Below are 15,987 nucleotides of genomic sequence, written 5' to 3' on the forward strand. Positions count from 1 at the left end.
ATGTATTGTAAAGTCATTATAAAACTGATTTGTCAAAAAAAGTAAAATATTTGCCCCAGTATAAAAAATTACTTTAATTTTTAAATAGACACTTGGATATATTAAGGTTTATTATTATTATTTTTTTATTTTTATATAATGAGGTATAGCATTGCTAAAATCCATAATACTGCAGGCAGTGCTTTAAAGGAAACAAAAAGGAAACAGAGGTTGAGTCCATTGGTTTAGACAGTTTACTTCTTCTTTTATAGGCACTAGTTTGAACTAGGCTGTCACATGAGTGAGCTGCATTTGAAAATTACATTTTGCCATTCTTTTATTTGGAAAGATAATATTTTTAAAACAAGTTATCTTTGAATTTTTTTTAACCTCATTAATTACTATCCATAAACTCTAAGACTTTGCTGTTAATAATATATTTAAATAAAACATGTGGACTGTGTAAAATGTTTTTGAACATTTTTCTTTTAGAGCTTTCTGAACTACCAAAAATTTAGGTTTTAGTTTAGTAATTAAATATTTATGGCTATGCAATGTGTTTTCTTATATATATATATATATTCCCTGCCGTAATTTTTATTTATGATGATATATTTTACTATTTTTATGTTTTTTTACCTGAGTATAATATGAAGTTATTTATTTCTCAATGCTTAGTTACCACCACCAGCTTATGAAGACGTTGAACAAGCTATTAATGACAGTACATCTAATAATACTAATCTACAAACTAATAGTCAAAGGATTGAAATACACAATCCTGATAACAATTCTATTCCTATAATAAATAATACATCGTCTGTGTTACCGTCTACCAGTTCTGTAGTATCCTAATAAGAATGTATGAAATTCTTGAATATAGTTTTTTTTTTTTTTTTTTTTTTTTTTGTATAAAATGTAAAGTGACAAAAGGAATCATCATTCCTTATGCTGGCATTTTCTATTGTTGTTGGTGTATTGTTATGTTTTTTTTTTTTCAAAAGTATTTATCATAAACTTCTGGAGAAGTTTGGAAGCTTTTATCATATGCTTAATATTACCTGGTGTGCTTCAGAGCTATGAAATAAACCATAACAAAGTTTTGAATGTACTGAAAAATAGGAGTAGAAATATTTAAAATTACATATATTTTAGTACAGTAATTTTGATTTGTATAAGTGAAATACCTTTTGTAATCCAGATTATAAATGTCATTTTTGGAACTATAATATGCAATATACATATAATATACATTTAATCTTTATAAATGCTTTTTCATGTCATATGAATATTTAGCTATTACATTTTATTCTTTGTACATTCCATTTTTATCATTCAGCAGATATTTTGTAAATTGTTTTCATGCTGTTGAGCATTTTTAAGCTTTTATGAGCAGCTAATGATGTAGATGTGTCCTATTTTGTACCATTTTTGATGAAATTATGTATATATTTGCAAACTTGCAGCAATAACATTTAAAAACTTAATTTGATCATTAAATTAGCATCATATTTGCCATTTCTTGGGCTTATGTGATATTTATCTTGAATATTAGTATTAGGGCTGTTTTTGGTAAGACAGATATGTGATTATAAATGTTTTTTTTTTTTTTTTTATTCCTGTTCATAACTTTGACCAATCTTTTGAAAACAAATCAATGATGTATAATATTTAGAATAATTTTAATAGAATATTTACAATAATTGCTTATTTGTTCTAGTTGTTTGTAATATAAAGTGACTCACATTCACATTACACAAAAGAAAAACCATGAAAATGCCTTTGTAATCAGCCATTTACTGAGATTCTAAGCTGGCTCGAACTACAATATATGTAGTAGTTTTTATCCACTCAGCCTTGTTAGAGGCAAAATTGGTAATATGTTTCAGATTAAAATACATACAAAAAGCTGGTATTTATTGTGCAGAGTTCAACTTTAGCTTGACTTCAAATCTGAGAGAAATGCTGTGTAAACAGAAATGCACGTAGAACTAACTCTCTGATTTCTTCAAAAACGAAATCTTATTTGATCTATTACTTCATGCCATTGAGCTTTTATTTAGCTACATAAAAATCCCTGAAATTAAAAGTGCTAAATAACTGGGAACTACTGATTTTTGTAATTTGGAAACAAATATCTTTGGTGGTATTGACAAAACAAATTGGATTTATATTCAAAGAAAGTCAAATTAGATGTAGAATTAGCAACTTCTATACATAGATAACATTACTTGTCTTCAACTGTGGACAAAAATTTGGGGACCTTTTTGATAATGTATATATGATGAATTGGATTTTAGAATCTTTTAGAAAAGTGACTGGAATATTTAAAATTGCATTTAATATTAATGAAATTAGGAATGATAATTTAAAATTTAAAAAACGGTAATGGATATTTTTCTGCATATGATTGCAAAACAATTGATTGTGATGATATAGTGCAAGAAAAGAAAATTAGTGAAATAAAGTAAGAAAGAGCTTAAATGAAAAGAGAATCAAAAATAAAAAAAAATTAGAAAATAGCCAAACATGATTGTGCCAAATTCATTTAAAATGTTGAGAACATTTCTTTAAAATCAATCTAAGGTATAATTTTAATAGGTTTTAAAGGTTTCAGATTGCTTATTTAATTTTCAAAATTTTGTTAAATTTAATCCTGATTTTTTTTCCTGAAATTTTCTTACATGCGCTTGTTAGTTATTGCCATTTTTTAAGATCTGGAAGTAAGTATTAATTATAAATTGGAATGTTGTAGTTTAAATATAAAAGTATTATCTGAAAACATAAATTTTTAAATGCTATTTTAGCTTTAGTACCTGTTAAATTTGCTTCTACAGTCAAAAGTCGTTAATTCGGACACCCATAATCAGGAATGATCTATAATCCGGACCTCAAAGCTACAAACTTTCTGCGCATGCGTCGCGTTCACGCATGCGCACAGGCGTTTAAGAGTGCGCGTAAGACCTTTACGGCTGCGAATATGTTTGTGCACATGCGCGTTTAATGTGTAACAGAGGTATAAGCTAAGCTAAAATTATCTAATTCAGTTAATGTTGCACATTGCGTTGTTCCTTAATCTTCGAATTGGATCCGGCATATTATTTTTTGCAGACTGTTAGAGCAATTTTATAAAAGTAAGCTTGAACTTTCGATTATATCAAATAGAATTTCCGATATATATTTACTAATATGTAATTTGTATCTACAAAGCGAAAGTATGTTTTGAAATCCGAAATCTGTTTATCAATTTCACGCTGCGGATTGGAAGTTGATCTGTCAGCACTATCCTTAACTTCAGGGCAGATGTTTTTATTTTATTTGGCTTATAATTCCTTACTAAGTGTAGTATTTCATGTCGATGTACTCCGTGTTTGATATGATTTAAATCAAGTTCCTCGTCATTATAATTCGCTTCCGATAGTGAAGAAAGTGACCCAGAGGTTATTGAAAACGAAAACATTTCGATTGACAAATTAGTCGGTATTCTCAACACAGCAATTATAGGACTTGAACAGCGGAACTTTGTAACTAAACAAGAAATTATGTCTGTTTAATAGAATTAAAGAGAAAGTATTATCACATGAAACGAAGCAACTTACATTGAAAGAAATGTTTAATAAAGTAAACAAATAAATATTAAGCTTTTTCTTTTTGTAAATTTTGATACCCTTTAGATCATAATTGTTCTTTATTTCATAAATTACGGTTTCATATTTTTAATTTTGTAATTTCTGCATGCCATCTTACCAGATTTAAACTGATGATCTATAATCCGGAAAAATCGATAATCCAGAAACGCCGAAGTCCCGACGAGTCCGGATTAACGACATTTGACTGTATAACATTTACAAAATTTTGCTGGTGTGTGTGTGTGGAACGGAAAAGGGTTAGATTAATTTCATATTTGCATATAGTTTAATTTTAGAGCCTTCTTGAAGATGATTATGTGATACGATTCCGACGAGGAACTTGGTATTAGTTCACTTTGTTGTGGCTGTCTAGTGATGCCATTTCTTGGTTATATATCTTAATTGCATCAGTGTCCTTGTGGGTGGTAAATGGTTTTGGGGATTTAATCAAGGTCTGCAGCATAGAAGCTAAACATCATACTGCTGAGGCAAAAGTTCACCTTGACCACGAACAGGGACTTGAATCTGTTCCTGGCGCTGCAAATGCTAGTCGTCGGGGCACGCAATGAATTGGAAGTTGATCTGTCAGCACTATCCTTATCTTCAGGGCAGATTTTTTTTTTATTTGGCTTATAATTCCTTACTAAATGTAGTATTTCATCTCGATGTACTCCGTCTTTGATATGATTTAAATCAAATTCCTCGTCATTATAATTCGCTTCCGATAGTGAAGAAAGTGACGCAGAGGTTATTGAAAACAAAAAAATTTAAATTGACAAATTAGTCGGTATTCTCAACACAGCAATTATAGGACTTTAACAGCAGAACTTTGTAACTAAACAAGAAATTATGTGTGTTTATAGAATTAAAGAGAAAGTATCACATAAAACGAAGCAACTTAAACAACTTACATTGAAAGAATGTTTAATAAAGTAAACAAATAAATATTAGGGTTTTTTTTTTTTTTTTGTAAATTTTGATACCCTTTAGATCATAATTGTTCTTTATTTCATAAATTACGGTTTCATATTTTTAATTTTATAATTTCTGCGTGCCATCGTACCAGATTTAAACTGATGATCTATAATCCGGAAAAATCGATAATCCGGAATCGCCGAAGTCCCAACGAGTCCGGATTAACAACTTTTGACAGTATACAAATTTAGCAAATAAAGGCTGTTTTAAATAGACTCTTCATGATGGATGTCAAAACCTGCACCACTCAGAGGGTTAGAAAATAATAATAGTCTATTGAAATTTGTTAATGTTTTCAGAAATATTGGTCACTTTTAGAGATTGTTGCCAAGAGAAGCTTCACTATATTTAATTTGGTATAAGAAAGCATTTTAATATAGTCTGAAAGATTATTCTGAACTGTGATAAAGACTTAGCAATGAAACATTTTTATGCAATTTTAACTTTTATATCAGGATTTTATAAATGATGCCTGAATAAAAATTTTACAGTATTTTAACACATTGCATTCTATGTGATCCATAATATATGTCATTGGTAGCAGCAGTTTTCGCATTTATGCAAAATAAGATGCAATAAAATCAGCGAATATTTGAAAATTTCCATTTTAATAACTCTGCAGTACAGAATAAATTAAATGCATAAAGTCATTTTTCTTAAGACTTTGATTATGCAGATATTTTAATTACAGTTGTGTCTGTCAGATGGCACTCTCTCCATAAAAAGCATTAATAACCCATTGAGATAAATACCGAATGTGCTAGGGATCTGTACTGAGCACTGTATGAAAATCAACTAAAGCATGTAGACTGGAGAAAAAGAATCTCTTAGGGATATTTGATGCAAACTGCTAAATAATCTTTTAAAATTACCAATGATGTTAAGTAAACTCCTTATAACAGCGATTTCATGTAGTTCCTTATCAAAATTACTGGATTTCAGGTCTAGGGATTTGGAAGGTCATTCATGCTAAAAGTTATGAATTATTATTTGACTTTCACTAGATGTTGGTGTAAACTGCTGTAAGGTGATAAAATCCAAAACTTGCTTCTCTTTTGTGTTCTAAAAACATTGTTTCTTAACAAGTTCGCATAATGCTGAGATGTGACAGCAGTCATATATTTATGATTCTGTGATACCATGTTGTGTAGTAGATATAATTATGTTAAAAATTACATAAAAAATTTAAAAAAAAAAAAAAAAGCTTTGTGTTAACTGCATTAACATACAAACTGTAAATTTACTGAAATACAAGTTTTTTTTTTTTTTTTTTTTTTTTTAAATATCTACTTTTGGACCAACCTTTACATTTTAAATGTGTACAGAGCATTCTGCTGTGTAATCACTAATAACTTACCTCCAAATATAGTCATGCAATAAAATAATAAACTTTAAAGTGATCTATCACTCTGAAGTTTTCTTGTTTTACTTTAAGAACTCTAATTTAATTAATGTTTAGATTTTCTTCTGCTTTTAGAATTATGTATTTTAAATGTATAATATGTATATATATTTGAAATGGAACAAACTGGAAGCTTCTTTATCAATAATGTACTGAAATAGGTTTAAGCTAGTTCAGATACTACTTTCTTAAAATGGAGACTTATGCAAAAGTAAATAATAATAATTAATAATTTTTAGTTTTAGAGTCAAGCAAAATTTTTCGTGCATGATTTATTTATGGTGTAAATATGAAAATTTTTATTTGGAAATAGTAGCAGTATCTGTAGAACTTTTGTATGCTGTGTGAGCAAATTACAAATTAAGAAGCCGAAATTAAATTTAGCTGAGAACAGATAAAAATTTAGCGGATTTCTTAGCTTAATTGTAAAAATAATGTGAAACACAAAATAGCATTCTTTGCAATATATATAAAAAAAGTAATTTTTTTAACATAAAAGTTGTCTTGCCTTATATTAGAAAAATCTGTGATATGGTTTTATAAAAGTAATTATGAGCATGAACATGACTTAAATTTCATTTGGCAGCTCTTTTTGTAGTGATCTAACCTATTTTATAGTTTTCAACACATGTTTATGGATCTTGGTAAACGTTTCAACTCACAGAAATTCTGGTGAATTCTAAAGAACGGTGCCTTTTTATATATTAATAAAATTTTATTATTAAACAAATTTATATGTGATATTCTGTTGTATTCAGTATATGTAGGTTTGTACTTACTCAAAAGTATTTTGTATGAAGATTTCATTTGTTGTAAATATGTTAGTAAGTAAATTTTATCTTTTTTACATTGTGTATGTTATAAATAGTTAATCAAGAATTTCAGCGATTAATATCAAGAAAAAAACTTGTTTATGAAATATTTCACAAAACTGACATTCCAGCTGAGAAACATTCCACTTAAAGTATTCTCTTACTTGGTTAGAAATGCTATATTAAAATTTATTAAAAAATACCTGATATATTTTAACCTTTGCATTCAAGAGGTAAATCATAACTCAAATGTAATGCAGGAATTTGAGTGAAGGCATTAAGAATAACTTCCGTATATATATATTTTTTTGTTTTATCACACATAATGTGTGTAACATAATGGATCACACATAATGTTCATAAAAATTTCATGAGTCCAGTGGGTAACACTGCATGATTTTTGTCCCATGTACTCAAATAAAGCAGTATTTTTTTTTTTTAATAAAAATAAAGAAAGGTATGTTATTTACTATTTCAAACATTATTACACAATGTAAGTAAAGTCTTTTATTTGCAGTAATTTCATTTTAATGCAATTAGTTGTCAGTATGTAATTTGTATAAATAAGTTAATTTTATGAAATTTGTGGTAATTTAACAAAACAAGTTTAATATTATGTGGTTAAAATAAATTCACAGTGATCAGCTTAAATAACAATATCAACAAATACAATCCCTTCTTCGAACTACACTCTGATGCTCTCCTCAAACGTGAATTAATTTATTGACTGTTGTCTCTTGAGTGCAAAGGATTAATGCAAGCATAGTGATGGCAATAAAAATATTTTTTAAAAATTATTTCTTTCTGACAATTATTGATATATTACTTATATTTCTCCCTTCAGCACTGTTGTAATTTAAATCTTGATTGTTAATAATAATATATCAGTTTTTCCTTTTTTTATTGTGGAATTCTGTAGAGTTGAATAAAAAAAAATTTGAAGCTTAGTTAGAATATATTTATTTCAATTGAAGCTTAAACTCATTTCCAACAATAAAATAAAGTTAATAATAAAAGTTTAATACATTATATAAAAGAATAATTTTCAAGAATGTATGTATAATTAAAATCATACATTAAAAGAATCTTAGTTTATAAAGTTTTGTTGGTGTTTTTTGGGCAGTTTGCCCGTTTCGTTAGGTGAAATGTTGATGAGGTTCTACATGTATTGCTTTGTAATTCTGGCCATTAGTATTGAGCTATATGACTGATATACTGTGCTGGCTTTATTTTATACTGAGATAGTTTAACATTCCAGAAAGTACACAACAGAGGAACAACATGCAAAATTGTATTAACAGTAATATCTTTAATAAATACAGTATATCGTTAAAAAGTATCACCCAATCTTAAAGACAAAAATTGAAAGATGTCAGGTTTAATGGTTTTCCAAAAAGGGTTTGTTAAAATTTTTCATGCTGTTGCTGAGCTTGCAGTTTACCAGTCTGTTTTTGCACTGCTAGACTACAGTCAGCTACTCCTGCTGACCCATTGTCTTTTTAGCTTTATTATTACGCATAATTTTCTTCACATTTATGCCACATAAAGCTCAACAGCAAAATTTCTAAAAGTTCTATATTAGAGTATCCAAATGCAGTGTTAAATGTTGGCATACATTTTTCTAAGGCTTTTCTCAGTTCATCATATCATTGTCCAGTAGTTTCCTTTGTAAGATGGCTTACTAACTTTTTTTCCCTTTTTATTAATAATTTTTTATATGTTAATTTAATTTATTAAATAGCACATTCTTTGCACTTATCCCACATAAAATTCAGTTCAGCAGCAAAATCACAAAATATTTAAACATAGCATAGCTTTAGAATTCATGATAAGAGTGTTAATGGTTGCCATAAATATTTTTATATTCACTATATTATTTCTTTAAAAACCAGCCAGCCACCTAAAATAGTTATCATAAAGCAAATGTATAGAATGATTTTAATAAGTCCAGCTAGTGGTATAATGTAATTCTATAAAAATATTTAATGTTTTTAATACATGTTTATTTAAAGCAATCACATTAAAAAGTATTCTTAAAAATGTATCTGTTGATTTTAAATTGCTTAGTTATTATTCAGCAACTTTTCAGATTAAGTTTGAAGCTATCTTAGGCTTTAACTGAATGGCAATACGCTGGTGCATGAAAGATAAAAATATTTTACATGGAGGTTACAATAGTTCTGGTCACAGCAATACATTGTTTTTGTAGAGCCAAGTTTGTTAATTAAAATAGAAAGGTAAAGATCTTAGCATTTTTCCAAATGGCAACAGTCTCATATGCTGGAGAAAAAAATGTTTTTTTCAACACTGTTGCTCACTTTCAAATCGTTGAGTTTGTTAATCAAATATTAATTTAAGTTTCACAAAATACACACTAAATAATAAAAAAAAATCAGGCTTCCGGTTACATGTTTGGGTCGAGGATTAAGTTATTCAAAATTTGATGGCTCTAGGTACCAAGGCAGGTAGGTTTTCCACAATGTGAGGAACGTGAATACAGACTATTCATTATTTAATCTCTTTAAAAATAGTGCAGGGCAATAAAATTTTGTGGCAACAATCTGAAAAGTGATATGCCATTTACGGTGAACCAGTGCAAAATCCCACTAGTAACCCTTTATAGGAATGAAAGAGACTAGTTTTATACAAGAGAAAGTTAAGCATGGCGAGTTTTTAAAATATTAATGTAAGTAATTATGCATTATTTGCATAGACTCCAACTACAGTTCTGGATTCTCCGTAGTTTCTACGGAAATTCATGAAACCTACGAGCTACGAAAAGTATAGAAAAAACTACGGATTTTACAGAAACAGAGTAGGAGAACCAGTGCGCAAAACGGAAACAACTAATTTATCTGATGATTGGCTGAATCATATATCATGTGTTGAGTGCGTTGCTGGTTTTGAAGAATGCCAACCGTAAATCAGTAACTCCAACCATTAATGACAGTAGTTACCCCGCAACATCTGTATTGTGTCTTGAAAAAATTTTAGTTTGCAGTCTTATGACTCCTTCACTTACTACTGGCCGCTTCGCATCACGTGGTTTTTACTCTGCAACTTTAAGGAAATAAATTTTCTAGCATGTTTAATTAATCAATTGTACTGTACCCAAATTGTGTTTCTGAAGAATAAAGACATTATTATCTCTTCAGATTCGCCTTTTTGAACTTCTACAGTCTTATTTTACGTTTTATTCAGCAATTTTATGAAACTTAAGACTTATTTTGCACCGCCAATCCCATAGCTCACTCGAGCACTTTCACTCACTGATACCTCTCTTTCATCTCGACTGCTGCTGCCATAAATGATACTTGCCTCTTCACTGCTACTGACATGCCATCTAATTGCATTTAAAAATTACTGTTTACTGAGTTTATCTCATGATATCGATTTTGCCTTCGTGTGTGTTGCAGTTTTCAATACACCTCTTATTTTATTATGATTACTAATGGCCTTTGGTAAAATGTTTAATTACTGGTTAGAATTCTTAGAAGTTGATGCCAGAAGAAAAGATACAATCCTAGATCCTGTCTCCCAGTTTCGTTTCCGTTGCTTGTTTAGCTTGCCTTCGGCTCCATTGTTTGGATTACGGCGAGAGCTTAGCGTGTGTCTTGTGAGCTGGGATTCAGGTGGAATTTTTTTTAAATAATGCTACCTCGAACGAAAAAGCCATAATTATCCAAGCAGAAATTTAAAGTTTCATATTCTTCAGAATTTCCATCCATTAAAGCATCCGAAATTTCTGTGAATCATGCACACTGCAGTGTATGCAACAAAGACTTCTCAGTTGCACATGGCAGAAAAGATGACTGTAAACGGCATGTTTTTTCTCAAAAGCATATAGAACTTGGCACTGTAAAATCTAAAGAAATAATGAATTTCTTAATAAAAGATGACGAAACAGGTCATATAGAAGCCGAATGCTATTTTGTTCGATTTTTAATTCAATGCAATCTACCGCTTTCTGTTTCGGATCATTCCAAAGAGCTTTTCAAAGCAATGTTTCTGGATTTTGCCATAGCAAAAAAATTTAGCTGCGGTCATACCAAGACTGCCGCTATTGTGAAAACGCTTGCAGAAAGTACTGTTGCCAATATTATAAAATCAGTGTGCTATACATCATTTTCTTCAAGTACTGATGGAAATAATGATAACAATGACAACAAATTGTATCCATTGATTATAACATATTACAGTAAAGAAAAGGAAGTGATAATTACGTCATTGATTTCTATTTTAGAGTGCACGAATAATACCGGAGAAGATATTTTTAATTGTATAAATGAAAACTTTAAAAGCAAAGGTTTAGAATGGAAAAATTGCTTATCATTTTTTTTCAGATAATCCTAGTAATATGATTGGAAAGTTTAAAGGTTTATCAAAATGCATCAACCAAGTCTAAGCATACAAGGTTGTCCTTGCCACCTCTCGCATATAGCTGCAAAAAAGGCCACTGAAAAATTAATTGGCTCAAAAATCGAAATATTGTTAATAGATATATATTTTTATTTGGAGAAAAGTTCAAAACGGAAGCATAGCTTCAAAGTTGCTCAACAAATTTTGGGACAGAATGCAAAATCTCATAAAATTTTGAAATACTGCAGTAAGAGATGGTTGTCTCTTTTAGAATCTATAACAAGAATTTTGGAACAGTGGGATGCTGTCATAAATTTTTTTGGAGATCAAGCAGATAACAGTGAGAATGAAGGAAAGAGATTGCAGAACATTAAAAAAATGTTAAATCACCTACCACCAAATTATACTTGATATTTTTGAAAAATACTTTGCCTTTGTTTATAACTGTAAATATTAATTTGCAACAACAAGCTACTTATATACATAAATTAAGAAGAGAACTTGTGAAACTTTTAATGGATTTGTTTGTTAGATCGTAAAACCAACAGTAATTTCTACAGAAAAGGAAGATTTTACTCTAACATCTTTTCCATTTCAGAAGTATAGTAAACAAAAAGAAAATGAAAATTTAGTGATTGGTGCGGAAACAAGACTGTATTTAAAAAATGCCAAATTGAATGAAAGTGAAGTAAAATCATTTTTCAATTCTGTGCGAGTTTTTTTTGTAACTGCATGTTCATATATAATAGATAAATTTCCACTAAGTGATCCATTTCTAAAACATACTGAAGTTGCTGACATCAACTTAAAGACTGAAGTTTCACTTTCATCTGTTCTTTACTTGATGAATACTTTTCCATCCATTATTGATAAAAAATATCTTAAGTGGAAATTGAATTTTCCATGTATCAAGTAGATGATTTGAAAGAAATTGTAGATTTGCGTATTGATATAGCATGAGGAGAAATTGCCAAATTAAAAAATATGAATGGGTGTATTAAATACAAAGTATTGCCTACTATAATGCATGCTGTCTTAATAATACCTCATTCAAACGCAGCTTGCGAAAGAATTTTTTCTATTGTTAAAAAAATCGGACGGAATTTCGGCCAAATTTAGGTCCTAAAACTCTTGAAGCAGTTTTGATTGAAAAAATAAGTATGCAGGCAAATGAAGAATTATGTTATAAAAAAACATTCTCAAAATCAGAACTTAAGCTTACTAAGCATGCTACATATTAATCTTTGCATTCATAAATTATAAGCATTTTTTTAATACTTATATGTATTACTCTTGGTTATTTAAATTTTATTTCCCTGCGGAAATCAAATCCAGAATACAGATACATGATTTATGGATTCTGATTTTTCTATGATTAGTAGTGATTTAAAATACTTGCTTTTTTCATATAACAGTAGATTTAGTGGTATACATGGGGTTTGAGGAGTTAAATGAAAATTTCTAATTAAATGTGCACATAATTTACAAGGCATATTTTTAATTATTCAGTTTTATATGTATTATATAGATTTTAAATGTAACAAAATTGATTACAATTAATGATTAATTAAAAATTAATGAATGGTTAATTACAACATTCGTTATGAGCACATTTTCAAAGTTGTAAAAATGTCGTTCGTGAGTTGACTACTGACAAGTTCTGCTGCAGGTTGGAGTCTTATGTATTTGTACAGTAAATGTTCTCATGTTGTGAGGCAAATAAAAAAAAATCCAAATTTGGCTGTCATTATTGTGAAGAAGAAACAGCTTAGCTATGATTGTTACAATAGCCTTTAAATTACAGAAGCAATGGAAATGGCTAGACACGATGCAATAACATTCTTCTGTATGTGGACAGCCATTCATAAAAATAAAATAACCACAGCCACAGGTAAAATTACAACTAGAACATATACTATACTGCATTGAACCACAGATAAATCCATTATGAATGGTAAACAGAGGAGAAAGAGAAAAATGAGAAAGAATGTCATTTAAGTTCCAACTGATAAAGTCTGCTGAACTCTTTTTAAGAACTATGTGAACATAATTTTATGTATGTGATTTTGGTTATTCAATTTGATATTTTGTCAACAGATTGAATTATGTGCAAATTTAACACACCCGACTTTGTTTATTACAAATGGCACTTAATTCATATTTTTATTCATGATCACAAAAAATATATAAGTATTTATTTTTTTATATTTAATGCTTATATATATTAATCATACCATTTATGAACCCTAGCAAAAATGTAGCAGGTAAAGCAATTTTTTTTTTTTTTGTCTAACCATACGATTGAAAATTAACTTTTACGATAAGAACAAACTAAATTTTACATTAAATTATTTAAAATGCTTTTAAATATTACTTTCAATACCTGTTTCACAGCAAAACTGATTATACTTTTAACAGTCAAATGTTTTTATTTAATTTTCATTGCTTTAATTATAATACAAATAAATGTTCTTGATAAGACACACTGCATGTCCCCCCTCTCAAAAATTAAGTCTTTCCATTAATTTTAGTTTCGTTTCATTTGTTCAATACAAGCTTTGTTAAACTCTGCATCGCATAAACACTATCTTGGAAATATTCTAGTATAAAGTTATTATATTGTAATAGCAACATAGGTCACATAGAACTTCATGTAGGTTAAATTTTGCTACCTTCAGAAAAAATATTTCTTAATTTGAACATTAATATATAGGAGACAGGGATATGCTTTATTTTATAAACAATTTTTTTGAAAAATGTATAAGATTCATTTTACATGATTTTCTTTATAATCATTTTACATAATATTATCTTTTTAGCTGAAAGCATGAATACCTCCAATAAAAATGCCCTTTCTTGTAACCAAGAATAAATCAATATATATTGACCATGAAACTGTTTTCAAATATATTAATTCAATTGAATATCAGGTTCTCATTGTTTTTTCTGCTATAACTTGAAATATACATTCAGTATCATTTTGTGAAATGATAATTCCCATACAGTATTTTTTAAAAGGATGAAAATTCAGATTTTTATTATACATCAGATGTTTATAAAATGCACATTCATATACAAAAATATGGTGAATGAGTATGTAAAATATGATTTAGTTACACATTTTTCTTCTAATATGCAATGTTAATTCAAGTTTTATGTGACATTCACTTTTCCACTGATTTTAAAGTTCTCAGAATTTGATTTGCAGCACAGAGTTAACAGCTATTTTTTGTTTTCAGAGCAGCAATAGCTTCTTGATTTATGATGAATATAAAACGCAACATCGTAATCTGAAAAGAAATATAATCATTATTTCCAAAAAGTGCAAATTATAATACAGATGAGGAAAAGACATGAATATTTTAATAAAATGTTATGCAGTGAATGAATTAAATACTGAGAGGCACTATGACTATCATGGAATGGACAGAATTACTTAATTTCATGAAAACATGCCAGAGTTATCTGCATCAGTTCTGCTCTAAATTTGACTATGGCTTCTATAAGACCTACTGTGGCATTATAGAATTTCTGTCCAGGCAATATTACTTATTGCTCAGTAATACCAAACTGGAGAGGCAATGCACATTCTTTATAAAAGTAAAACTCTTCTGGAAGCAATGTACATAAACATCTTTTTGGAATTACCTTAATGGTATAGATATTTAGAAAAATATCAGTTAGCTGCATTATAATGTTCATACAAATAGGCCAGATAAAAAGGAGGATTTGAAATTTAAATAAAATATAAACTTGCAGCAAAGTAAACATCTATAAATAGCTCAAGAAGTAAAATAAATTATTCTTTATAGGTGAGGAATAAATATCACCAAAATTACTTGCACAGCTAAGTCTAAAGCAGTAACCATAAAAAAAAAAAAAAAACATAGCAGCACAGTTCTGATCTGAACTAGCTAAACTCACTCACACACAGTGACTTAATAACATTTCTTGTCATAAAAATGTCCCTTACAAAAACTTCCAGAATGTTACTAGATTGGCAAGAAATCTCTAGATGTTGACAACTTGCTGACAAAAATAATAGCTAGTACCTGATGGGAGGGCTTCTGCTCATAGTTTAAAAGCCAATTGATTCAGAATTAAAACATCTACAAACATCATATGTGGAACAGGTTTGCCATTCAAACAGGCAAATGAAATTTCCTGACATTTCCAGGTGTTTTAAGAAAATTTCAGTCTATCCGCGTAATGCACGTTGGCTGTGCTAAGCGGTAAATTAATTATGGTATTACTTGAAAACAAAAAAATTTGCCAATTGCATATGACTTATATCCCCAAAGCATTACTATTATAATTATAATAGGAGTTGTGTTCTCCACTGAAGACTGAGATTAGATTTTGCCCAATCTGGAATAAAAGAAGGCTTTTTTTACAAACATTTTGCAGCTAAACGAAAGAAAGAAATCTACTTAATGATATTTTTAAAATTAAGTTCAGGTATGTTATATTTTTTTTCGCAGCATACATAAACAAAAAATATGTGCGTTAAATTTCGTGATGGTATGTCATCATACTGCTAGAATTAATTTCAGGATTATGCCAGAGAAAATTTCCTGAAATTTGGAAGTCAATGTAAAGAAGAAAAGGTTCCATTGACATAATGCTATTATGCCGCTAGAAAGCAGAGGGGAATTCTGCCAAGGGATTTGCCGATGGAACCTGGAGGCCTAAACGTTCTTTGACAAAACATTTCTTCTTTGATTTTTCTCAATAATTTAAAAACGGATTTTCGTAGTTTTTTTTTTAGGGGGGGGCTTAAAATAACTAATCCATTAATTAACTTACTTGCGCCAAAAAATATTTTTCTCTT

General features: G+C 29.0%; 2 protein-coding genes across 5 annotated transcripts in view; one reads left to right on the forward strand and one right to left on the reverse strand.

The window, feature by feature from the left end:
- The window catches only part of LOC118199808 (uncharacterized), a 43,546-nt gene extending 35,802 nt beyond the window's left edge, over positions 1-7,744 (forward strand). The window contains exon 6 of the mRNA XM_035371669.2: positions 658-7,744. Within this exon, the coding sequence (XP_035227560.1) occupies positions 658-834 (177 nt within the window). The 3' untranslated portion in view covers positions 835-7,744. The remainder of the gene's footprint in view (positions 1-657) is intronic.
- A 6,419-nt stretch (positions 7,745-14,163) lies between these two features.
- Rcd5 (microspherule protein Rcd5) overlaps positions 14,164-15,987 on the reverse strand; it is a 66,655-nt gene continuing 64,831 nt past the window's right edge. For all 4 annotated transcript variants that reach the window (XM_085812061.1, XM_085812059.1, XM_085812060.1 and 1 more), the window contains one exon: positions 14,164-14,446. In XM_085812061.1, the coding sequence (XP_085668187.1) occupies positions 14,372-14,446 (75 nt within the window). In that variant the 3' untranslated portion in view covers positions 14,164-14,371. The remainder of the gene's footprint in view (positions 14,447-15,987) is intronic.

This window comes from Stegodyphus dumicola, chromosome 2 (assembly GCF_044657685.1).
Source record: "Stegodyphus dumicola isolate Sdum_Otavi_A_Nest chromosome 2, ASM4465768v1".
Lineage (NCBI taxonomy): Eukaryota > Metazoa > Arthropoda > Arachnida > Araneae > Eresidae > Stegodyphus > Stegodyphus dumicola.